At 47.4% G+C, this 26,115-nt stretch overlaps 1 protein-coding gene across 1 annotated transcript in view; it reads left to right on the top strand.

The window, feature by feature from the left end:
* The window catches only part of LOC138283986 (myosin-13-like), a 346,976-nt gene that overhangs the window by 308,569 nt on the left and 12,292 nt on the right, over window positions 1-26,115 (top strand). Inside the window, exons 25-26 of the mRNA XM_069222310.1 lie at window positions 23,935-24,176; window positions 25,437-25,579. Coding sequence (XP_069078411.1) covers window positions 23,935-24,176; window positions 25,437-25,563 — 369 coding nt within the window. The 3' untranslated portion in view covers window positions 25,564-25,579. The remainder of the gene's footprint in view (window positions 1-23,934; window positions 24,177-25,436; window positions 25,580-26,115) is intronic.

Here is a 26,115-nt window from a genome sequence, read left to right as displayed (position 1 = left end):
CTCACTATACATCCCAAGTGGCCTCCAAAAGAAATCTCAAAACCCTGTGGTACCCCTGCCTTTTCTGTGGCATCATGACCACTATGGAAATGTCTCCAAGGCAGCCCTAAAGTCTTACGAGGCACCAGACATCGTGTGTCTCTTTTGTTTCTTCCTTATTTTTTGTAATAGAGCACAAGTGCAGCTATTTTAACTTTTGGCCCTCCTGTGGAGCACTGGGTGATGCTACAAAACGAGTTTGTTCGGGAGCCCAGTTCTGCATGGCTTCATCAGCTCCCGCTGCCTGTTACAGCTTCTCTGTGTCTCTGTGGAGCCGACATCCTCTTTCTCCCACTTACATCCTTTTAAGCACAGGTGGGAGATCACAAAGTTTCCTGGGCTCTGTTTCTTTGTGTAAGAGTACAATGTAAGAAGCAACTGGCCCAGGGGACCTCTTCTGTCTTACAGGTCACTTCTCCAGGGGCTCATGATGTCCCTGGGAGCTCTTGAAGTTGGAGTGCGGCAGCAGTTCGTGTACCCTTAGGGCGTTGCTCTTTCCCGAGATAATCCACGCTTTCCTCCTTCCCCCCATTGTATTTCACATATTCTTTTATTTCAGTGAATATTTTTCATTTATAAATGCACGTTGAATTTATAACTGTTGGCACACCTATAACATATAATATTTGCTTTATTATTTTATGATAATTCATCAGTAATTTATACATCTATTCGTAAAATTTAAAATGTTTTATAGATTTAAGTGAAAGTGCAACAAGATTAATGTGTTAATTATTGTGTTTGACATTCAAAATGAAGCCTACCCTTTGGAAATAATATGAAAAGTGTACTAAAGCTGGGTAGCAATACGTAGAAGGCAGAGAGGAAATCTTCAGCTTTCTTTGAAAACAAGTGAGCAGAAAATGTAAATACCTCTTGTGAAGGCCACAGGTAGGCGTCTCGGAGGAAGCCCGGCCTTACGGGCTCACTGAGACGCCATAGATACTAAGCACCTAGGCAACAGCCTTCTACACATAGAATCAAACTTCTTTTATTCCAGTAGGGTATGCAGAGGTCACCTTGGAAACTCGCCCATGGCTTTTTTGGTGCTAAGACGGCTTAGCTAGATGCAAGAAGGGACAGGTTGGAGGACACAGCATGACTCCCTTTTTTCATGCAAGAGAATTCTGAATATTGGACTGCTGTTATGTATTTGCAATTCTTTTTGATATGCTAATTCTCAATCATTTTTGACACTGTTTTGTTTATATTTGTAGTTATACTTTGCACATTTTATGCACTGGGATAGGACATCAATTTTAATAAAATAATAAAACAAATCAATCAGCATTTTTATAGCGCAGACCTGTCATCCCTAAGGGTATCTGGGCGCTGGGGCTGCTGTGTTTCCGTCGAAGAGCCAGGTCTTGAGTTCTTTTCTGAAGTCAGTCAGGGAGGGTGCTGTTCGAAGGCAGAGGGGTAGGCTTTTCCAGGACTCAACAGGGATGTAGGAGCAGCTGCAACTCGGATGGATGCAGGTGGTTTGTATGAGGGCGAGTGAGTCGGAGCACAGGTGTCTTGAGAGCAGGTGAAAATTCAGTCGATGGTTGAATGTGAGGATCTTGAACTGGCATCTCTTTTGGATGAGGAGCCATTGGTGATTTCTGAGGTGGGGATGATGTGGGTGTTTTTGGGGAGGTCCAGGATGAGTCTGGCCGCAGTGTTCTGTATGGTCTGGAGTCTTCTGAGGAGATGGGGGGAGATTCCAGTGTAGAGGGCTTTGCCGTAGTCGAGGCGGCTAGTGACGAGAGCCTGGGTGATGATCTTCCTGGTGTTGGTTGGGATCCATATAAAGATTCTGTGGAGCATGTGAAGGATGTGGAAGCAGGAGCTAGAGACTGCGCTGACTTGTCGCTTCTTGGTACCTGGCTGTCTGGGATGATGCCCAGGTTGCATGCATGGTCTGTCATTGTGGGTGTTGGTCCGAGTTCTGTTGTCCACCAGCTGTGGTCCCATTTGGAGGGGTTCCTCCCACAGAGCAGGACTTCTGTTTTGTCAGAGTTGAGTTTGAGGCAATTGTCTCTCATTCATTTGGCTATGTTGAACATGGCACTGCAAAAGTTGATTTTGGCATTGTCCTCAGTAAGCAAGAGGATTAGTTGCATGTTGTCTTCGTAGGAGATTATATTGAGTCCGTGGGATCAGACGACGTCTGCAAGGGGGGGGTCATGGATATGTTGAATAGATGTTGAATAAGGTGGGGCTGAGGGATGATCCCTGGAGTATGCTGCAGACGATGTCCTTGGGTGCGGAAGTGAAGGGTGGTAGTCTGATGCTTTGATTGCATCTTGTCAGGAAGGGGACAATCCATTTGAGGGCTTTTTGCTGTATACCGATGTTGTGGAGTCAGTTGATGAGAGTGTGGTGGCAGTCGAGGGGAGTTCTGATGTCATCTGTTGCAGCAATCAGGGCGGTCTCCATACTGTGGTTGGCTCGAAATCCTGATTGGGAGGCGTTGAGTAGGTGGTTCTGTTCTAGGTATCTAGTGAGCTGTTGGCTGATGGCTTTCTCGAGAACTTTGGCTGGGTAGGAGAGCAGGGAGATCGGGCAGTAGTTCTTGAGGTCCCTGGGGCCGGCAGAGGGCTTCTTTAGGAGGGTCTGACCTCTTCATGTTTCCAACTGGCCAGGAAGGTTACTGTGGAGATGGAGGTGTCTCGAGTAGATGGATGACATGATGGCTGTGGTTGTCTGAGTGGTGAGCGGAGGCCAGGTGGTGATTGTTTGGTTGGTGTTCGCAGGTAGGTTGAGGTTGTTGAGGTTTAGAGTCTGGGGCTGGGGGGGCAAAGCTTTTGTAGATGGTAGCAATCTTGCTGTGGAAGTAGTCCGAGAGGTTGTTACATAGTTCTTGGGAGGGATGGATGGTATTTTCTGCAGCTGGCGGTATAGAGAACTCCTTGACTATCTTGAAGAGTTCTTTCATGTGGTTGGCTGCTCTGTCCATGCAGGTTGTGATGGCTGCTCTCTTGACTTCCTTGATGAGGAGGTGGTAATTGCTGAAGGCTGCTTTCAGTGTGGCTGCGTCGGAGGGGTCTTTTGTGACTCACCATCGCTTCTTGAGACAATAGCCGTTGCACTTGATGGCTTTGAGCTCTGGGGTGTATCAGCTGGCTTGTGTGGTGGTTTGCTGGCTTTTGCTGGTTTCAGCGGTGTGACTCTGTCGGCGCATTTAGTGATCCAGGTGGAGAAGTTCTGGGAGGCCTGGTCAGGGTCTGCTGAAATTTAGGGTTGCGTGGTGTTGAGGGCTGTGTTCACTGGGTCTTGGTAACCCTGCCCCAGCTGCAATGGGTGGCTCTGTGGGCCTTGGTGGTGGTATGCTGGGTGTTGGAGATGGTGAAGTGTACGATGGGATGGTCAGTCCAGGTGATCTCTGTGATGTGGGTGATCAATATGTCATATATCTTTATTTGATTTGAAATAAAATTGTAAGAACGTCAAGCACTACACCACATATATAGAATTGATTTAAAAAGTATACCCATAGCAGCACAAGAGCAGATTATCAAAATAATGTGCATACAATCGTTACAAGCAGCAAAAAGGAGAGCAAAACCAACACTCCTGGACGTAGTTTGCATAATTCATGTTTAAAACCATTACAACAATCAGTTCTCCCTAAAGAGATCCTATTGATTCATGCTGTACATAACAGAAGCAAGCAATTAATCACATAATTAGACGCTTTAAAATCTATACCTGTAGCAGCACAAGAACAGGTGGTCAAAATAAAATACATACCATCATTACAGTTAGCAATACAAATAACTAAGCCAACACTCCTAGACAAAGGGTGCATAATACATGTTGAAAAACCACTAATGTAATTGGTTCTTACTTAGGAGTTCCTACAGAATTACGCTATACAGAAATGAAAAACCTCCCAGGGACTGTTATGATTCTATAAGTTAGAAGCCAAAGATATCCTAAAATTTAACTTGAATCCGCACCTCAGAGTCCAACCATGACCATCTTAACAATTCTTTTGGATTAGAGATATGTGAAATACAGTAGATGATTAGTGAGGCCGGGAAATCACCCTCCCGTTGTTTTCTGCAACCTCACTGCCATTTTTAAGAAGGAGCACACTCTAAGACAAACTGCAGTTTTGCACAAGAGTTGCAAGTGGAAAAGCGCAAGCCTGCACTTTTGAAACTTTAAATACTTCAAAATAGGATTTTAAAAAATAATAAAAAAGTTCTATAGAATTTACAAAAAAAAACCATAAAATGTGTCAGAGTTTGGACAGCCCATTGCATGGACACGTCAGTGCAGTACTACCACAGGCACTCTGCCCTTCCCAGAAACACAGAAGGCGCCACACTACCTTCCCTAAAACAGAATAGAAGTGATCCTTCCCAGTGTGTCAAATCTGTCCCATCCCTGGTGCATAGAATCTTGGGACTTCTGACAAACGGGTTTCTCCCCATCAGACCTCGAGTGAGCCTCCTGGAGAGACTATTCTGTGATAAAGGCTTTGAGCTACCTGCTGGCCCATTTTTTCTGGAGAGACAAATTATGTATTTGTGTGGGTTTCGCCCTCCCTCCCATCAATTACTGTTTAGTATTGTTTCTGCAGATAGGCTGAATTGGGCACTCGGGACACTGATATGTTGACCGTAGCAGCATCATGAGTTCCAGCTTTTTATTAAGGCACTTCCATCGGGGCTCGATAAACTGAGAGGTGCCGGGCTGACAAGGGGCTGGAACACAGGCACAGTGATAGTTGGTCAGGTAGGCAATAAAGGGGTTCGAGGTCTAGAAAGGCCTCCTTAACTTGACACTTTAGTAAAAAACAAGTTTATTAGTTAATTAAAACCATAAAACTTTTCCTTCCACGTAAACATTTAACAGAACAATTTTAGTGCAAAAAGACAATTACAGTTCTTTGGCTTACGGTGAAATGGTAAGTAAAATTTCCTTCCACATAAAAAATTTAAGAAAAAAACATACTAGTGCTATAAGGCATTAATAATAGGGCAACAGAACAAACTTATTGAAGGTAAGAAAAATACAACGCAAAATAAAATCTTCTGTTTAAAATGAAATGGTATATAAAGTTTCCTTCCACAAAGAAATATAAAGAAAACAGTGACAGCCCAATGAGGTATTGGTAAAAATGGGACAAAGTGGGAAGAGGCCTTCTATCGATTTTATTTACTCCTACTTAAGTCTGGTTGTTGGTACCAGACTTTATTATGACACAAGCTAAACAACCCAATGGACTACCTAGGAGCCTTCCCTTCTTTAAGATGTTCAAAGTGGGTTATATGGATTTCGCTATCGTTTCCGCCCTCCCTCTGAGTTGGTTATTTCGAGAGGCTGTGGTTTTTAGAGTGAAAATTTCCAAAAATTGAACCAGCCTAATGTTCAATATTGTATTTCGAGGGTTAAAGGCTGCAATTAATGCTTGTCTGCATGATCTAATTGTAAAACCGTTAAATTCTTTTTTTAGTAGGAGTCTCCTTTCGGCCGCCAGGGCTGGGCAAATGCAGACCACATGCATCAAGTTTTCATCTGCTAGATGACAGAGACGGCACTCCCGGGAGCCTACTTGCCGCTCCTTCTTCCATTTTGGCATGAGGTCTAAAGTAGGGACTTCACCCAGCCTAAGTCTGAGAAAGGATTGCTTTATTTTCCGTGAGTAGGAGCCAGCCATCAGTGGTGATTCTTTAAATGTTTTGTAGGAGTTAAGGATCAACCAACTATCCTCCCTTTTGGCCAATGAGATCTTATCTTCTAACAAGCTCTGTAATTTACTTGCTTTATTCACTGCTTTATTGAAAGCGGAGATGGGTAGAGACCGGTTCCATACCTCATCTAAGCTCAAAAGATTCTTACTTTTTTCTAGATACCTTATGTAGTTGGGGTTCCCTCTTTCTAGGATAATTTCCTGCCAGACTAGATTGGCTAAAGACCCTTTTGAAGAGCGGCTCAGTTTGTAGCAGCATTTAATGTATGCTGCCGGTCGGGCTAACGACTGTTTGACCAGCATAAATTCCAGTCTGACCTGGGCTGGCGATGCACGTCCGGGCAGCCGAAAAACGCGCTTATATGTTTTTATCAGAAGCTTATCCAGAAGACCTACTTCCATCCCCCTCATTATTTCGGTCCCATAGGTGATAGTTGGAAGTAGCTTCGCTCTCATTACTGCTGTTAATGGGTTCAGAGCATGACCACAGATTGAATTTGCTAGCTTGCAAAAGGCGTAAGTAAGGGCCTGCGTCTTGTTTTTTATAGCCTCTTTTTGTGGCATGTAATTACCTCTAGCATCCACCACCAATCCTAGGTATCTGTATGATGTTACTTCCTCTAGGGTTTTCCCATTCATATGCCATTTACCTTGGGTGGTTGGCCTGCGGTTTAAGGTAATAATTATGGATTTTTTATGATTAATTTCTAAATCATTAGAACCTGAGTATTCTTCTAATGCCTTTAACAATTTCTGCATGCCTATTCTGGTATTACTGATCAGTAGTAGGTCATCTGCATATCGTAGGTTGGATACTTGTTGACCGCCCAGTGATGGAGAGTGGGATGAGTGACCATTTAACTTGGCGGGGAGATCTGCTATGTACAGGTTGAAGAGTGTTGGAGCCAATACACAGCCTTGCTTCACCCCCACTGTTGTTTTGACTGCCCTGGATAGGTGAGAGCCTTCCCCCAATTTAACCTTTACCCAAGTATCAGAGTATATCATTTTGATGGCATTTAAAATAGAGTGTGGCAGCCCCCACTGTAGTAATTTTTGCCCACATTTTGCCGCAGGAGACACAGTCAAAAGCAGCTTTAAAGTCAACAAAACATAAATAAGTTGGAGTCCCCATTGCTTTTGCTCTGTTTATGATCAAGCCTAGCCCCATAAGATTTGTTAATGTTCCTTGGTGCTTGGTGAACCCGGTTTGATTAAAGGGTAGAATATTGTTCTCTGTAATCCAGGCTTCTAGATGTTTTAGCACACAGCAGGAAAAGTACTTGAGGTCAACGTCTAAAAGAGCGATTAGTCTGTAGTTGCTTGGGGAGAGCGCGCTCCCACCCTTATATATGGGGTGGATTATTGAGCCTTTCCAGGATGCCGGGACAATGCCTGTTGTGATCACGTCATTAAACATTGCTGCCAGGAAATTGGCCCATCTTTCTGTGTCTTGTTTAAATAGTGCTTGCGGTAAGCCATTGGGGCCAGGGGCACAGTCCATTCGTGACTTTCCAATGATTTTTAATAGTTCTGGTGCCGTAAATTTCAAAGGTTCAGGGATGTTGGGATCCCCACCAATCATATGTGACTGCATTTGGGGGCCTTCTTCGATGGTCAATTCTTTTAGATGTGACTTTAAATGGGATACCCATACTTCCTCTGTTATGTTTGCGTTATTGCCTGCTTTTGCACCATTGTCTATTGTATTGATGATTTTCCAGAATCTTTTGGAGTCAGATGTTTTGGTCGCAAAATGTAGTTTGGCCCACAGGGCCTCCTGTTGGCCTTTTTTAAAGGTCCATAGATCCTTTTATACAATTTCCTTTGCTCTCTAAGGGCGGTCAATATTGATCCATTATCTGGGCATTTACGCAGTGACCTTAATACTTTACCTACTGCTGCTTTCCTTTTGCGCACTGGCAGCGGTAAAAGTGAACTTTGGCGGTGATTCAATTGTGCTCCCTTTTTCGTGTTACTTAAGGAATCTTTTTTTATGAGGTTGAGGGCAAAGTTCTCCCAGACTGTTGTCAACTTTGCCCCACTTGTGATAGTGGATTCTAGCTTCCGTAGGGCCTCTTCTGCCTGCCTTTCAATGGTGTCAGAGGACCATTTGAGTCGCTTTAGATTTTCGGTGCCTAGTGTCCCGTTTAGGGCTGCCACTTTCTCCGGTTTTTGTGGTGATGCACAGATCCCAAATACCTGTGGTTTGTGGTCGCTTTCCGTGCGGTCCATGATGGTAAAGGTGTTTACTAATTTATACAGAGCAGGGGACACCAAAGTGTAGTCTACATAGGAGACCGACTTCCTGGAGAATCTTGTCCATGCCGGTGGAATATCCGGGCACTTCCGTCCGTTTAGCGCGAAGAGGCCCACTAATTCACAGGTGCGTATGAAACTCTCCCCAATTTTGTCTTTCCTAAGTTTTTTTGGGAGGGTTTGGCTGGGCATTCTTACAACTGTTTGGATGTGATCCTCACTGGGGTTGTGGAATAAGCCGAGAATGAAATCGCCGGACATTAACCAGAATGCTGATTTTATTGTACCTTTTATCCTTAATAGTTGAGTTAAAAGTTTGTTTGCTTCAATTTTTTTATTTTTAGGATTGATGTATGTGTTGACCAGAATCAATGGCTCCTGAGTGTTTTTCCCCCAATCGTCTAGCTGGAGAAATTGGAAAGGTTGGTCTTCCTCCTTATACTCAGATATTTTTACCAAAAGGCTGGTGCTAACATAAATGGCAAGGCCTCCCTTTGGCCTTCCAAGCCTATTTGTTTTCGTTGCTGGGCTAAGATATTCCATGAATCCGATTATCGGTATTGATTCCATTGCCCAGGATTCCTGTATGAGTAAAATGTCGAAGGAGCTGAAAAAATTTATTACTGCAGGATCCTCCAGTTTTGACCGTAGGCCACCGACGTTCCAGGAGCAAATGGATAAAATGCCGTGTGCGGGTTGATCCTTACCAATTCAATTGTTGCCCATCGGTCTTGGGGGTAAAACCGTCGCTACCCGTTCCCTTTCTGGATACTTTTGTTGCCCCAAGACCACTCTTTCCCTCCCTTCTTCTCTCCATACTTGGACTGTCAGCGGGTGCTTAGGTGGATTCTCCTCACTACACCTTTCTTCAATGGGTCTGCCGGCCTGATGTACTCCTTTCAGAACCGACCATGTGCCTTTGGGAGTTCCCAGGTATTGTGAGGCTAGTAACGGAGTTGGGTAGCGGTCTCCTTTGTAGGTGGTTACCTCAATGCCCCAGGCTTTCAATAGGTCCTTTCTTTTCAAGATCCGCTTTGGGATATCTGGTGCCGAGAAGATGGTGAGTGTTGGATCCGTGTGTTGGTTGCCTCTTGCTTGGATAAATTTTATAGCTGCCAGGTCCTCTGAGGCTACAAACTGAAGATCCGGTAAGGCTTTTATTATTCTTAAGATCGAAGAGCGATTAAGAACATCTGTGGGGGACCTGGAGGTGAATTCTGGAATCCAGAGTAACTGGAGGGTATTCGTGTCTGTTATACGTGACTGATTTTGCTTTATGCGCGGGTCTTGCTCCATATAGCCGTCTTCCCTCTGACTAATGGCAGACTTGCTGCCCATATTGACCAGTGTTAGTTGGGGAGGCAGCGCAGGCGTAATGGGTTTTGGTTTTGTGCTCTGCTGGTCCCTTGTGGGGCTTGGTCTTAAGTTCGTTATAGTGCCAATCGCTTCGGGAGGTCTCAGGGGGGACCTTGTTGAGTGGGTGATGTCTGCTGTGGCGGGGAGTGTTGTCACATCTATTATTGTGTTAGAGCTTGTACTTGTGTGGGTAGTAATGTCTCTATTATACCCTCCATTTGACGTCGCCTGGTCTTTAGATGGATCCTTTGATGAGTTGAGTTGATGGGGTTGGGCGGACTTCCTTCCCTTCCTTGCCCGCTTTCGTTCTCTTTTAGAGAGGGTCCGGGTTGTGGGAAACTCAGGGTTCCCAGGCTTATTGATGGACTGTAGCGGAGGATGATTCATCATGGGTTCCCTATGGGCACTTGCTAGTTGGCGGCTGTCAGCCAATATTCTCGCCTCACTAAAAATCGATGCGGCGGGCGCTAGGGAGGAAAGGGGCTGCTGCTCTTTTTGTTTCTGGCTAGCCTGGCTGATGAGGGGTGAAACCCTGAAACCGGTCCCAGGATGCTTGTTTCCGGTCCAGGGAGAACCTGGCCTGGCAGTTCGGACTGGACTGTTCCCTTGAGGAACAGGGTCAAGACTGATTTGCATATGGCTGGGTTCAAACTGGGGTGGCATGGTGAGCAAAATAATGGATGGATTAAACCCAGATCTGTGACTGGGGGTGAATGTTTGATTGGTTCCGCATTCCGTCCATCCAGTTACGCTATCCCACAGCGTTTGTGTTTTGCTTTGCTTTTGCCGCCCTAAGTGTGCCGGGTATGCCCAGACGTGGGTCCCGGGCTCACTGTGCCACTGGATTCAAGCTAGCCTGGCTGATGAGGGGTGAAACCCTGAAACCGGTCCCAGGATGCTTGTTTCCGGTCCAGGGAGAACCTGGCCTGGCAGTTCGGGCTGGACTGTTCCCTTGAGGAACAGGGTCAAGACTGATTTGCATATGGCTGGGTTCAAACTGGGGTGGCATGGTGAGCAAAATAATGGATGGATTAAACCCAGATCTGTGACTGGGAGTGAATGTTTGATTGGTTCCGCATTCCGTCCATCCAGTTACGCTATCCCACAGCATTTGTGTTTTGCTTTGCTTTTGCCGCCCTAAGTGCGCCGGGTATGCCCAGACGTGGGTCCCGGGCTCACTGTGCCACTGGATTCAAGCTAGCCTGGCTGATGAGGGGTGAAACCCTGAAACCGGTCCCAGGATGCTTGTTTCCGGTCCAGGGAGAACCTGGCCTGGCAGTTCGGGCTGGACTGTTCCCTTGAGGAACAGGGTCAAGACTGATTTGCATATGGCTGGGTTCAAACTGGGGTGGCATGGTGAGCAAAATAATGGATGGATTAAACCCAGATCTGTGACTGGGGGTGAATGTTTGATTGGTTCCGCATTCCGTCCATCCAGTTACGCTATCCCACAGCGTTTGTGTTTTGCTTTGCTCCTCCTTGGTTATGCCACAGAGGCTGAAATAAAGGTGCACGGTGGGGCAGCAGAGTTGACATCAGCCTCACTGACCGCAATGGTCAAGGTACTCTGAGAGCAGCACGGCAGTGTGACATAGAGCCTTCATAGGTAGTGCTTTTGCAAGCTATGAATGACTGACAGCCCTGTAACGCTAGGTGACCCACAGCGAGTAAGCAGAAAGAGGGCAGCATGGGTAGTGGTAAAGCTGGAGGATATCATGGCACTGTACACAAAAACCGCTCCACACAGAGCAAATAAAAGCCCAAGTTTAACCAACCTCCTATGAGAGGTTTTCTCACACAGATATAAACCATTTTACCATCTGTGTGAGAATAAGCTCAAACTGGCAAGAGTGTTTCAGATTTGCTGGTTATATGTACATGTGTGCTTGCCGCCCATAAGCCACAACGGATCCCTGCACGACCTTGTGCGTGGCAGGGATGTGCGCTCCACATCCGCTTCCACATAGAAGACCCCTTTGTCAATCAAACATTTTTATCATTTGCCATTTTTGTACCACATCAGACAATCTGGGAAGATCTCAAGTTTTGGAAATGTAATACAAATGTACTAGAAATGTAATAAAACGTGCTTTAAATTCTATTGGCTGATAATACCCTAGGCCACTTTGTGAGTTTGTACGTTATGTTGAATGTAAAGTTCTGATGCATTTAACTACATGCTTGGCACTAGACTTTCTACTAGATATTGAAGGAGTACATAAAATGTGCATATGGCTCCGCCATTACAAAACATTCTACAGAACAAGTAAGGGACTCATCAGAATAGTGCTACCTTTAGCAGCAGAGTCTAGTCTGTATACAGTGAGATACAGGAGTCGTATTTCCATTACATTACTGAAAATAATGCCATCATGAGCAAACTAGAGAGTACTCCTGTAGGTGGAAGGTGTTTCTTTCAAAATGTGGGATCTGATGTGGCCTGAGAGAAGTGATTATTAACTGTTTTGTAAAAATACAGGACTAGAGTATTCCACACTTGGCTTCTCCCAAGATCTGCTAGTGCTTTCTTTGCAGCTAACAGACTTGAAATCCTTGAAACCTGGGAACCTCATCAAAGTAATATGAAGTCTGCACTTCACAGCTTTTCACAGTGAGGATGTTGCACTTTGTAAAATTAAAAAGGATCAAAATGAGTCAGTTCAATTGGGATAACAATATTATTTGAGTCAAAATAGAAAGCGAGCGAAATGTAACAAAAATGTTCTTTAAAACGTTTATGTCTTCTATAGTCTTCTTTGGGGTGACTATGGCATAACAAAGAATACCTTAATAAAGAATACCCCACAACAAATGGCCATAATAGAGGGTGAGCGTAAGATTAAAAAAACATGGGGGGCGTGGCTTCGGGCATCAAGATGGCGGTCGCACTCTGAGAGTGCTCTGGACCCCTCCGTCATCCGCCCAAAGAAGCTGCCACTATGAGTCTTAAAATGCTGTCCTAAATGTTCCCACGGACTCCTGGGCCCCGGAGATCCCTTCGGAGTCAACATAGACACTTTCCAAGCCGCGAACGCCGTCCGCGACCGGAGCGGCAAATTCAAAATGGCGGCTGAACTCGCGGTGTCCTGCCGAACCCGGAGCTTGGGGCTGGCTTGTTGACGCGGCCGCCTCAGGCGGGGTCGCCGCGAGCGGCGCAAGAGGCGCCTGGACCGGGCTCCGGGATCCGAACCCCCGCGAGCTGAGGAGCAGTGCAGCCAGCGTGGAAGATCCTCCCGGCGACCCGGGCCCCGCGAAACAGGTACGCGGAAGTCTGGGAGGAAGCCGAAATAGCAGCGGGCCGTAAGGGGGAGAAGTCTCCCTCATCGGAGCTGAACAAAGGAGTGACCGAGCAAAGTACTCGCGCTCCTGGCCGCTGACTCCAGGTGCCTGGGGTGAGGCGGGCGGCCCCCCAGAAAACCACCGGAGCCCGGGGCCCAACACCCGAAAAGAGTGGCTTCCTCCCGGGAGAGAAAGAGGGGAGATAAGAGACTCGGCCCCAGAATAATAATAATAAAAGACTCAAATGAAACAGCAAGCCGGGCGGCTGGACAGTCCCAGACCCCCCGTCAAAGAGACTATTCACAAAACATCAATAAGTTTAGTTTAGTTTAAGAATTTATAAAGCGCGTAGTGACCCGAAGGCATCCCAGCGCTAACCTAACCTGACCGGTGCTGTCACTAGGAGAGTTGAGAGCGCTACCTACAGAAAAGAATGGTCTTGAGTTTTTTCCTAAAAAGTAGTTCTGAATGTTCCTGACGTAGATCGGAAGGAAGATCATTCCAAAGACGGGCGGCCTTGGTAAGGAAGGAGTTGGCCCCCCAAGCTCTCTTGGACCTCAAGATGGTCACAAGACGAGAGGAGGAGGACCTCAGACTTCGAGAAGGAACATAAAGACATAGCCGCTTTCTAAAGAACATTGGGCCCTTATGTTGAAGAGCTCTATGAACAATGCATAGGGCCTTAAAATAGGTACGTTGCTTGAAAGGGAGCCAATGAAGCGAGGAAAGAGCAGGTTTAGCGGATACATGTCTGGGAAGATTGACAAGAAGCCGGGCGGCTGCGTTCTGGACTGTTTTTAGCCTTTTTATAACATAAGCCGGGGCGCTGAGAAAAAGTGAGTTCCCATAATCCAACCGGGAGAGGATAAGAGTTTGAACGAGGATTCTTCTGGCCATAGGGGGAAGAAGAATCGAGATTTTCCTAAGAACTCTTAAGATGCCAAAGCATATAGAGGAGACTCTTTTTGCTTGATAATCCATGGTCAGACGAGAATCCACCCAGAAACCAAGGCTTTTTACCTGGTCCTTAGGGGGAGGAAGATTATTGAAAGCCTCAGAATACAGCGGAAGCGAAAGAGCTGGGGGGGAATTGCCTAGTACGATGACTTCTGACTTTCTGTCATTGAATTTGAGCTTAGACTGGACCATCCAAGCTCCAATGTCTTTCATACAGCACGAGAGGTTAGCTGCCGACGAGTCCCCGGAGCTGGATAGGGACACCACAAGTTGAGTATCGTCGGCGTAGGTGACCAAAGACAAATTGTAGGGAGCGATCACCTTAGCCAGCGGGGATAAATAGACATTAAAAAGAGTTGGGCTCAAAGAAGAGCCCTGAGGAACTCCACAAGTCAAAGGAAAAATGTCAGAGAAGTAGGCTCGATCCAGGACTTGAAAAGATCTGCCTTTGACAAAAGCGGACAGCCAGGACAATGCCAGGCCTCCTATCCCCAATTCTGAGAGCCTGCGGCAGAGAAGGTTGTGGTCCACTGTATCAAAAGCAGCGCTGAGATCAAGCAGAATCATGGCCACATGGGACCCTTGGTCCAAAAGCTGCCTGGCTGACTCAGTCACTGCAAGGAGGGCTGACTCCGTGCTATGATGGGCTCTAAAACCCATTTGGGTGGGGTGGAGGAGTTCATGGGTCTCTAAGTAGCTGGTTAATTGGTGATTAACGTGTTTCTCCAAAATTTTTGTTGAAATAGGGAGAAGAGCAATGGGTCTATAATTTTCCAGCAGAGATGGGTCCAGTTTCGGTTTTTTTAACAGAGGCTTAATAATGGCATGCTTAAAAAGAGGGGGGAGAAGACCTAACGATAGGGAACGATTCAGTATTTCTGTGAGGGGAGGTGCAACAATATCTGAAACTCGCAAGAGGATGGGGGGAGGAGCGGGGTCCAGGGGGGAGCCCGATTTAATCTGAAGAAGAAGTTTAGTGGCAACAGTATCAGTAAGAGGTGTGAAGACAGTTAATGTGGTTCCGGAGAGGGAGGGATCCATCATTTGATGCTCTACTGTACCTGGGGGAGGAGGAGAAGGGAACCCAGAGTATATCTTAATGACTTTGTCATTAAAATGAGATGCCAAAAGATTACTATATTCAGTGGAGGGTTCTGTGGGAGGAGAGGGCATAGGGGTTATAGTTAATTCCTTAAAAATCTGAAAAATGTCCTTTTGTGAGCAGGAGGAGCTTTCTATTCTTAATCCATAGTAGGAGGACTGGGCGGCTTTGATGTTTTGATGGTAGAGTCTGACGGATTGCCTATATATTTCTCTATCAATGAGACTGTAATTCTTTCTCCAGGCTCTTTCTAGCCTTTTGCACATTTTTTTTAGTTCTAGCAGACAAGGTGAAAACCAGGGTTTGGCCTTATGGGGGGGCTTGTTAGATCTCAATTTGATGGGCAGAATACTATCCAAAGAGGAGGAAATCCATTTATTAAATGAATCTGCAGAAATGGAGGGGGTGCTGGCCCCCAAGGAGGTCTGGAGAGCCGCCCGCCACTCCACAAGGGCCAGTTTTGACCAAATGCGACCAAAAGTTGGGGGGGTAGACTGCACAACTGGAGTAACATTGCAGGGGAAAAAAAAAGATAGAAGGCAATGATCCGTCCAGGTTAGAGGCTGGGATGGCAGAGTGGTGAGGACAGGGAGATTACTGAATAAAAGGTCCAGCGTATGGCCTTTGGTATGGGTAGGTCCTATTACGTGTTGATTTAAATCAAGCGCAGAGAGAGACGCAAGTAGAGACCTTGCGTGTGGACAATTTCCATTATCAAGATGGATGTTGAAATCCCCAAGGATAGTAAAGTTAGGGGATTTACAGATAAGACTCGCTGCCACTTCCGGCAGGGAATCTAAAAAACAGGTGCAAGGTCCTGGGGGTCGGTAGAGAAGCAAACCTGAGAAAGTAAAGGTAGGGGAGAGGTGGAGGGAGAAAATTAAGCTTTCACACTCCGGGATATCAGAAGGGAGGGTAGTACACCGAAGGTTATTTTTGTAGATAAGGGCTAAGCCGCCACCTCTTCCATGGAGACGATCTACATGCACCATAGAGTAGGTGGAGGGTAAAGAATTGCAGATATCTGCTGCTGAGTCATTGCCCAACCAGGTTTCGGTGAGGAACAGGGCGTCAGGGGACAGATCTTCTATAAGGGTATATATGTGAAGGGAATGAGCTGGTAAAGACCGACAGTTAAGGAGCAGAAATTTACAGGTTACGGATGGGAGAGAAGCGGGGGGTGAGACCGCCTTACAGGTGCTGGGGCAGGTCGGGCAGAAAGAAGAGGCAGAGGACCCAGGGGATACTAAAGGAGGTAGTCCAGGTTGTGCCCCTCTAAGTGCGTGGAGCTGCAGGGGAGAATAAACTAACCTGTCTGTGATAAAAGGAACAGCATTTCTGGGCTCTGGGCGCGGACGGGCGCAGACGGGCTTGCCTTTGGCACGCCTTCGGCGCGTCCGGCGTCCTTCCGGCATTAAATGAGCCAGGGAGCCAAACGAGGCTGAAAAGCCTAAGGAAAACGACTAGACCGCTGACCCAAAATGGCGGTCTGATTCGTCCCAACCAGGAAGTGGGGAGAAGAAAAAACGAAAAAAGAGTAAGCAACCGGGAACCACTGAACACGGGTCCCAAGGTTGCTAAAAAGCAGGGAATCAACAAAAGTCCCAAAAACACAGACACAGAAACAGGAATATGCCCCCAATACTTGTAAATCCACAAGAGGAAAAAAAATTCGATTAATCCCAATCCCTTTATGTATTAAAACGAAATTAAAACGAAATTCCCCCTAGAATGAGAAAAGCCAGAAGACTCTTAAAAGTTAAAATGTCCCCCAAACAGTTAAAAACATTTGATTCTTAAAAATTAAAAGATGCTCACACAGTCAGGTTAGCTGCGCGTCCGGCGTCCTTCCGGCATTAAATGAGCCGGGGAGCCAAACGAGGCTGAAAAGCCTAAGGAAAACGACTAGACCGCTGACCCAAAATGGCGGTCTGATTCGTCCCAACCAGGAAGTGGGGAGAAGAAAAAATGAAAAAAGAGTAAGCAACCGGGAACCACTGAACACGGGTCCCAAGGTTGCTAAAAAGCAGGGAATCAACAAAAGTCCCAAAAACACAGACACAGAAACAGGAATATGCCCCCAATACTTGTAAATCCACAAGAGGAAAAAAAATTCGATTAATCCCAATCCCTTTATGTATTAAAACGAAATTAAAACGAAATTCCCCCTAGAATGAGAAAAGCCAGAAGACTCTTAAAAGTTAAAATGTCCCCCAAACAGTTAAAAACATTTGATTCTTAAAAATTAAAAGATGCTCACACAGTCAGGTTAGCTGCGCGTCCGGCGTCCTTCCGGCATTAAATGAGCCGGGGAGCCAAACGAGGCTGAAAAGCCTAAGGAAAACGACTAGACCGCTGACCCAAAATGGCGGTCTGATTCGTCCCAACCAGGAAGTGGGGAGAAGAAAAAACGAAAAAAGAGTAAGCAACCGGGAACCACTGAACACGGGTCCCAAGGTTGCTAAAAAGCAGGGAATCAACAAAAGTCCCAAAAACACAGAAACAGGAATATGCCCCCAATACTTGTAAATCCACAAGAGGAAAAAAAATTCGATTAATCCCAATCCCTTTATGTATTAAAACGAAATTAAAACGAAATTCCCCCTAGAATGAGAAAAGCCAGAAGACTCTTAAAAGTTAAAATGTCCCCCAAACAGTTAAAAACATTTGATTCTTAAAAATTAAAAGATGCTCACACAATCAGGTTAGCTGCGCGTCCGGTGTCCTTCCGGCATTAAATGAGCCGGGGAGCCAAACGAGGCTGAAAAGCCTAAGGAAAACGACTAGACCGCTGACCCAAAATGGCAGTCTGATTCGTCCCAACCAGGAAGTGGGGAGAAGAAAAAACGAAAAAAGAATAAGCAACCGGGAACCACTGAACACGGGTCCGAAGGTTGCTAAAAAGCAGGGAATCAACAAAAGTCCCAAAAACACAGACACAGAAACAGGAATATGCCCCCAATACTTGTAAATCCACAAGAGGAAAAAAAAATCGATTAATCCCAATCCCTTTATGTATTAAAACGAAATTAAAACGAAATTCCCCCTAGAATGAGAAAAGCCAGAAGACTCTTAAAAGTTAAAATGTCCCCCAAACAGTTAAAAACATTTGATTCTTAAAAATTAAAAGATGCTCACACAGTCAGGTTAATCAGGTTAATAAGACCGGGCCCCCAGGATTGTTAATCCCGATTGCTGGGGAGAGACTCCCCTGAGCCCCGATTACATCGCAAGGCCACAACACGGGCAATGCGCACCAGCCAATCCCGGCCATAGAGACCTCTCGGAGGTGTACTGCAGCAGCCAGAGGGAGAAAACGTTCCGTCTCATCCTGGAGACACGAGACAGGACCTGGCGCGAGAACAACCAACCACTTGACGGCGCTGCCCATCGGTGAGGAGTAGACCAGTGGCTTCCAGACCCCGGGGGAGAGACTGAGACGGTGACCACCCGTATGTCCTAAATGAGACCCCGCCGGTAGACCTCCTCCGAGACTCACCCCTGTGAGTGCACTTAGGGTGCGGAACTAAGACGAGGTGGCTGTAGAAGCCGAATAAGCCACCCTCAACCTCCTGAGACAAAATGGGGAAGGACAGAGCGAACAAACAACCCCCACCCTCCCAGCAAAAGATCGACCAGTTCACAACGCCAACAGGCCCCAGGGGAGAAGGGGAGACAACCACTGGAGGCCCAGCGCTAGACGGAGTGAGTGCCATCCTTCAAGCAATCCAATCATCGCAGTCAGCCGTAGAGACTAAAATCGGGGAAGTGCGCGAGGATATGGGCCTCATCAGGCAAGACCTCAGAAACGCCGTGAACCGAATAACTGAAGTGGAAGGCCGGGTCTCCCAAACTGAAGACGAACTAACTGATCTTAGAACCAAAGTGGCCCAGTTACAGACTCGAACATCCGAGCTGCACCGCCGTGCGGAGGATGCAGAAAACCGATCAAGACGTAACAACTTACGCTTTGTCGGATTCCCAGAGGGAGCAGAAGAAGATAAAGCATCGGATTTCTTGGAGCATTGGATCAAGACTTGGATGCCAGACCAAACTCTTTCACCCTGGTTTGCAGTGGAATGCGCTCACAGGGCCCTTGCTCCGCCCCCCCCCACCGGGCGGCCCAAAGCACCTGATGATCGCACGCATCCTCAACTTCAGAGATCGCAACAATATCCTCAAAGAAGCGAGACGCTCGGAAGATCTTCAATGGGAAAACCATAGAATCTTAATATTCCCAGACTACACCCGGGAGGTCCAGACCCGTTGCCGCTCGTATGAACAAGTTAAACAAAAACTTAGAGCTATGCAACTTTCGTACATGCTCCTCTTCCCTGCGCGACTTAAAGTCATTATGGCGGGTAAGGTTCATTTCTTCGAATCCCCGGAGGAGGCATGGGACTGGCTAACCGAAGAGGGCATCGGGACTCGAAAAAGACCCACGACACGAGGGGGGGAACCCTCCCGTGATGACCCCCCTCCTGCTGGGAGGCCCCAGAGGAGCCGTAAACGCACCAGATCTCGGAAGGGGAGACAAAGGGACCTGGACACCCCCATGGACGGGGAAACAGCTGGAGACCCTGGCTCCCGGGGGAAGGGACGCCCGATGAGCCCCCAGAGATGCAGAACCAGACACGAACTGGAGACGATGGCTGCCTGAGCCAATCCCCGGTGCTTGGCTGACATGTTACACGAGCTCCGACTGGGGCACGTGGGAAAGACCGGAATATCCGGATCACCCCTGGAGGCCCCCCCTTGAGGGACTTTACCGGTGACCCGGTTTCTCACTAAGGTTTGCCAAGTATGACCTGACTTCTTGCGAATAATTGTAAGTGATCCGACTGAATGGAGGGGTCCACCACTCCACTCCTATGACAGCCTTACTGGCTGTTTTGTTCCGGTTGGGTGCTAGGGCGACAGATGCTTCCTGGGTGGGAGTATGGGGTGGGGGGTGGTTGGGGGATAAAAAGTTTGAGTTGGGGTTAGATAGCTGCATTTTGACAATTGTCCCTTATGACTTTAATACTGCACTGTAACGGTTTAAATTGTCATTCCTGTGTCCACTGACAGACACCCGACAATGTAAAACTCCCACGCAGCCCACGCCTGGTCTTCACTGATACAAATCATCTCCTGGAATGTGAACGGACTGTTGGATAAGATCAAGAGGTCCGCAGTAATTTACACTATCCGTAGGTACTCCCCCTCAGTAGTCCTACTGCAGGAAACCCACCTTCTGGGAACTAAATGCCCCATGCTCGCACGAGGAGGATTTGATAGGGTTTACCATGCGGGCTTTTCCAGAGGTTCCAGAGGAGTAGCCATCCTGCTCCACCGCTCACTACCTATGGTGATCACATCTACATTGAGTGACCCGCAAGGCAGATTTGTAGTTGTCTCAGGGTTACTTCGCGGCTCACCGCTGAACCTTGTTTGCGTGTACGCCCCCCCAGTGGGACTTGACGCCTTTTTACTCTCACTCCGCCAGGTAGTAGCGGGACTCCCCCAGGGAACCACGTTAGTAGGAGGGGACTTCAACGCTGTTCTGGACCCCAGACTAGATGTATCTGAGAATGTTACAGCGGGCAGGTCCTCCCGGGCCACGAGCCTTAATGGCTGGGCTGAAAGCCTTGGCCTATGTGAAGTATGGAGAACTTGGCACCCCATGGAACGCGTCAATATACACACACTTCGGCCGCCCACCGGACACACTCCAGAATTGATTTAGTATTTATGCAGGCCCTGGACTTCACCGGCGTCACGGGGGTGGAGATACTGCCTCGAGGGGTGTCAGACCACGCACCCATGCGAGTCCGGCTGGGCGGGGTGGACCCCACTAGGTGCCCGGTGTGGCGTCTGAACGCTTGGTTCTTGCAGGATAGCGATTATACCCTTGAAGTGAGGGACCACCTTGCACAATATTTCGAGCTGAATGTAGGAACGGTCCAGTCCTCGGGCACATTGTGGGCTGCCTGTAAGGCCACCTTAAGAGGGAATGCCAAATGCCTCCTACGTGCGCACGAGCGTGCTCGCGACTCACGAGTGTCTGAGTTAGAAGCTGAAGCGTTAAAGCTGGAGCGCCAACAAACGACCACATCTGAGGCCTCTATATTGAGGCAGCTCACCAGGGTCCGAGACGAAATCAAACACTTAGTACTAGAGTCAGCGAAACACATGTGGAGGGCATCATCCGCCCGAATATATGGTTGGGGAGACAAAAATGGGAAGCTCCTCAATTGGTTGGCCACCTGCCCCTTAGTTAACAGAACCATTCCTGAAATTAGGGACGACTCAGGTACCCTTTCTAAAACACCCATCAAGATTGCACAGAGCTTCGCTTCCTACTATACGCGGCTGTACGCAGAGCACCCTCGGCCCACTATTGAAAAGGAATCCCCCCCTCCTAAACAACATAACTCTCGCCAGAGTTTCCCAGGCGACCAAGGCCAGGATGGATGTGAAAATTAGCCTCGCAGAAGTAACCAACGCGATTGCCAGCCTGGCATCTGGCAAGACCCCAGGGCCAGATGGGTTCCCAGCAGAGATATACAAGAAATGTAGTGACATTTTAGCTCCACACTTACTTAAGATGTATGAGGAAGCTGAACAGAAGGGTCACTTCCCTCCTGGGATTGACCTAGCTAAAATTGTAGTGATCCCTAAAACCCAACCTCCATCGCAAAACTGTTCGGCATACCGGCCTATTTCACTCCTCAATACCGAGATCAAAGTGCTAGCCTCAATCCTCGCCTCTAGACTAAGAAATACAATGCCCACCTTGGTACACCCTGATCAATGTGGCTTCATGCCTGCCCGTAGCACTAGGCACTGCATTAGGCGATTACATCTAGCCCTAGCACACCGCAAGACCCTGCCACACACCCCTCTGGCGTTGCTCTTACTTGACTTCGAGAAAGCCTTTGACACAGTAGATTGGTCCTACCTTGAACATGTACTAAAAAAAACAGATTTGGACCCAAGTTCAGGGGCCTGGTGGGACTACTCTACTCTAAACCAACGGCTCATGTCCAAGTAAACGGAGTAGTCTCAGATGCATTCCCTATTGGCCGAGGCACTCAACAGGGTTGTCCATTATCCCCCCTGCTCTTTGCACTAACAATAGAACCCCTGGCGAAATTGTTACGAGAGGACCCTCTGATAGAGGGCTGGCCTTGGCCTGTTTGCCCGGAAGACCGGGTGGCACTATACGCGGACGATGTCCTGTTATACATATCTAACCCGGCCAAGAGTGGCCCCCGCATTTTACAAATTTTAGATCTCTTCTCGGAGGCCTCAGGACTAACTCTAAATCCTAATAAATCCCTGCTGGTTCCCCTCCATCAATCTCGAGACTGTGTGGACTGGCAACAAAACATACCAGTGCGGAGGAATAGCTCCAAATACCTGGGGGTACATGTTTCAACACTCCCTGAATTAACATGGAAGCTCAACATCACACCGTTAACTAAATGAATCAAAAACGATCTCCAATGATGGAAGGACCTCCCCCTCAACCTACTTGGAAGAATCGCACTCTATAAGATGATGGTTCTTCCCAGGCTTCTCTATCTCCTCCAAAACTTCCAACACCCTATCCGCATGAGATGGTTCAAGGAAATGGGCTTGCTAGCGCGCCAGTTCTTATGGAGTGGCACCCGTCCCCGACTGGGGCTTAAAACCTGCCAGAGAGACGTTTATGAAGGGGGTCTGGGAATGTCCAATATCCATTATTACCACCTTGCGATGCATTTGCTCGTGATCAATGACTGGATGGGGGGTGGATGGACAGATCCGGCGTACCAGCTGGAACTCCAGACATTGAGCTATCCTAAGATCTTTGATGCCCTGTACGGCGGCCCAATCTCGCATGGGGTCCCAGAGGTGACCGGGGTGGTACTACAGGGATGGTGGACAGCCCAAAACGTATCAGGATGGTGGGGGCGCCTTACCCAACAAACCCCACTATGGCACGGGACGTACTTAAGAGAGGTAGCGGGTCTGTAAGGATTCCAGAAATGGGATAACATAGGTATCTCTACACTGGGTGATATATGGGAGGGCTCACACATGCGTTCCTTTGAAGGCCTCCAAGAAACCTTTTCGCTAAACAAGACGCAATTCCATAAGTATCTCCAGGTCCGCCACGCCCTACTGGCGCAGGTCCAGACAGGGGATAACATTCCCAAAGGCAGCCCTATGGAAAAAAGGGCACTGATGGGGAATCTGGGTAGGGGAGGCATTTCCCAGATATATCGCACATTAATCACCACCACTGCCTGTTCCCTAGAGGGACTTCGTCAGAAATGGGAGGGATGGGTGGGTCCTGTGGAAGAGGTGGACTGGAATGAAGCATTGGCAGCTCCCCACACCCTAACGATGACGACCCGTCTCCGACTAATACAGACTTACTATCTACATGCGGCCTACCTTACACCCACCAAACTGCACAAGGGGGATCTCCGACCCACAGCTGACTGCCCCCGTTGTATGAGTCCAGACGCCGACTTCTTCCACATGGTATGGACATGTCCGGCTATTAGAACCTATTGGGGGGTGATCTCGCGAGAGATCTCAACGGCCTTGCAGGTAGACACGGAGTTGACACCATTGACATTCCTGCTAGGGATCATGGAAGACTCAGGATTGAGAAGAGCAGAATGAACCTTTCTAGGGGTGGCGTGCCTAGTGGCCAAAAGGGACATTATGACGGACTGGAAAGCCAATAATGCACCGGCTGTGACTAAATGGAGACGGGGGTGGATTGGTGTGCTCAATGTGAAAAACTAGTGTACGAGGCTAGAGGGTGCCCCGAAAAATATAATAAGGTCTGTGGGAAGTGGGAGGCCGCAACAGCTTACCCCCATACAAGCTGACTGACACAACAAGAGGGAGAGCCGGAACATATCCACCCCTCCCCCCCTTTAATGGGGTGAGGTACTTACGAGATACGCCAACATGGAGATGCACAATCTACTCATGTTGTCTGGGACATTGGGACTGACCACTGTTGGTGCCCGTTGGCACCTAGTCATTTGTATGTATAACTGTTTCATCTGTTTTACCTTTTTGCAAAACCAATAAAAATGTCTTCATAAAAAAAAAAAAAGATTCAAAAAACATAATACTGGCACAGAAAATTATGTTATGATTAGTGTGCAAGGCTTTAATATGTGTTAGCTGGAGCAGGTGAACAACCTAGACTTGAAAATCACATGGTGGCGCTAGTTAACACACTGCCCTGAATTTTTATTTTCAGGAACCTCCACCTGTTCCTGCCAATGGCCAGATCTCTTGTGGTATCACTCTCCATGGCATCTCATTGCCTACCTGTTTTCCTGCCAGAGGAGCAACCAAGATGGTCTGGAGTGGCAAACAATCTGTAACCAGAGATTACGGGTCAGCAAATGTTAAGCAGTTGTTGCCCAGTGCCATGGTGACCACGCCGAAGCTACTGGAGATGGATGTAAACAGTTACCTCTTTGATGAGTGCAGGGTGAGGTAGGTGCATGTCATAGACTAAAAGCAAGCCTTTGACGATTATCTCGATGTATATGAGAACATTTATCCCTCAGTACGAGGTGCCACAATCTATTGAGGCAAGACAATTAACATAATGTTTCTCCATTAGCCTCTTCCTTCAGAAAATGCAGTTGCTCCTCTATGTAAAATTCCCACAATAGTCCATTGCTTTCATCTCACTCGCTTTCAACAAGCCCTGAGACATCCCACACAGACCTATGGCTGTATTCATCCATCAAGATACTTTTAGCAGCATTCTTTCCATCCCTCGGCTTGTGCAGTGTATCTTTCTAGCTGGTCCAAAGTGGAGGAAACCCACATCCATGCAGAGAGTCCCACCATTCCCTTGTACATGGGGCAAAGAAGTGGAACCCACCTCTCCTCTGGGTCTAGGCAATAGAACTCTGGTGGCTCAGAAGTTATGATTCACCCAGCAACTTCACCACTAGTTGGCTGCTGCCTACACCAGAGTGAGGCAGAAAGAGACAGTAAGGAAGCTCGAGTTTCATTGTAACAAATGATCCCCTTCCGGGCTCTACACCTGATATAAAATCCAAACCTGACTAGAATCTTCCAATTTTCTCCATCTAATCTCCAGGAAAGGATGCATAAATCAATGCACAAATATAGAATTTAAGTGCGCTTGTTAGAAACATCTTAGAAGTCCTTGGGAGGAGGAGACTGTTCCTGAAAGCCAAAAGTGTTGCAGAAAAGCGTGCACGAGATTTCTGCATTTATTAACATAGGCACCCGCCTTTACACATTCTGTCCCGCCTTCTCACAGCGCCTAGAACTCTCCCTTGCTCAGTATTGCTGCCGTTCATTTCATCTGCCCCGTCCTCAGCATTCCATTACAGCTCCTCCTGAATACAGGCCCCACGCTCTCTAACACCTTTCTAGCCGCTTTGAAACCACAAGCTTGAGAGATGGGATTTCCTGGGCTTTCGTAAACCTTCTATCCCACTAATCTTTATTTGCATCTTGCCAGACTGTGTGTTTCACCGCGAATGTACTCACTCCCTTCTCATCTCGCCATCAATTTTCCCAAACCCACGGCTACGTGCGAGTGCATAAAGCATCGAATGCGTTGCATGTTTGAGACTCATGTACGCTCAGTTCCAAAAACGTCTTTCTTGCCATGCTGAATAAATAAATAGTGCGTTTATAAAAACTGTTCATGTGAGGAAAAAAACTTGTTTTACTACACGTTAACAAATGGCTATTGTCATTAATTTGCAGTGCAATTTCACAGGACTACTCCAATGGTTTCAAATGGAGAGCATCAAGGGCGCATCCCTCTTTGAGAAACTTCCTTCCTGTTAGGCGTGTGCTTCCAGTCAACATGAATAACCCAGAGAAGCGGTGAGCACTGAGCAGGCATGGTAAGCCTTGATTGATAACTCGCCTTGCTAGACATCACTAATGTAAACCAGGTGGGCCAGAGGCACAGCATGTAGATGCTCGGAGGTTCCATGTTGGCGCCTACACCGCAGAAAGGCAGTGCAGAGCCTGAACTTTCTGTCAAGTCCCTACGCACATCCTGCCTCGCGCGCTCCAGTTGGCTTCTGCCTCAGGTTACACTACAGCATCCGTCACATCCGGCATCGATCGACGAATTGTTTGTGGAGATGCCCTCTGGATTATACAGGATATCCTCCCACGAGAACGTTATTGTGCAGGCAGGGCACCACAGTGCAGAAGGATTACCTAATCGATAAATGCATTTCATGTCTGCGTTCCTTCCAGTTTTTCTATGTTCGTATCTGGCATATTAGATTCTATCTAGCCTCTTATTTCCTTCTGCTTTTCTGCGCCGGCATCACCCAGTGATGCCGTAGCAAGGTACTTCTTGTATTCCGTTCATTATTATGTGCACAGTGTACATATAAGCGGGACGTTTTGTGTCCTGGCGCAGAAT

Source organism: Pleurodeles waltl, chromosome 3_1 (assembly GCF_031143425.1).
Source record: "Pleurodeles waltl isolate 20211129_DDA chromosome 3_1, aPleWal1.hap1.20221129, whole genome shotgun sequence".
NCBI lineage: Eukaryota > Metazoa > Chordata > Amphibia > Caudata > Salamandridae > Pleurodeles > Pleurodeles waltl.
This window is presented reverse-complemented; position numbering and strand designations above follow the sequence as displayed.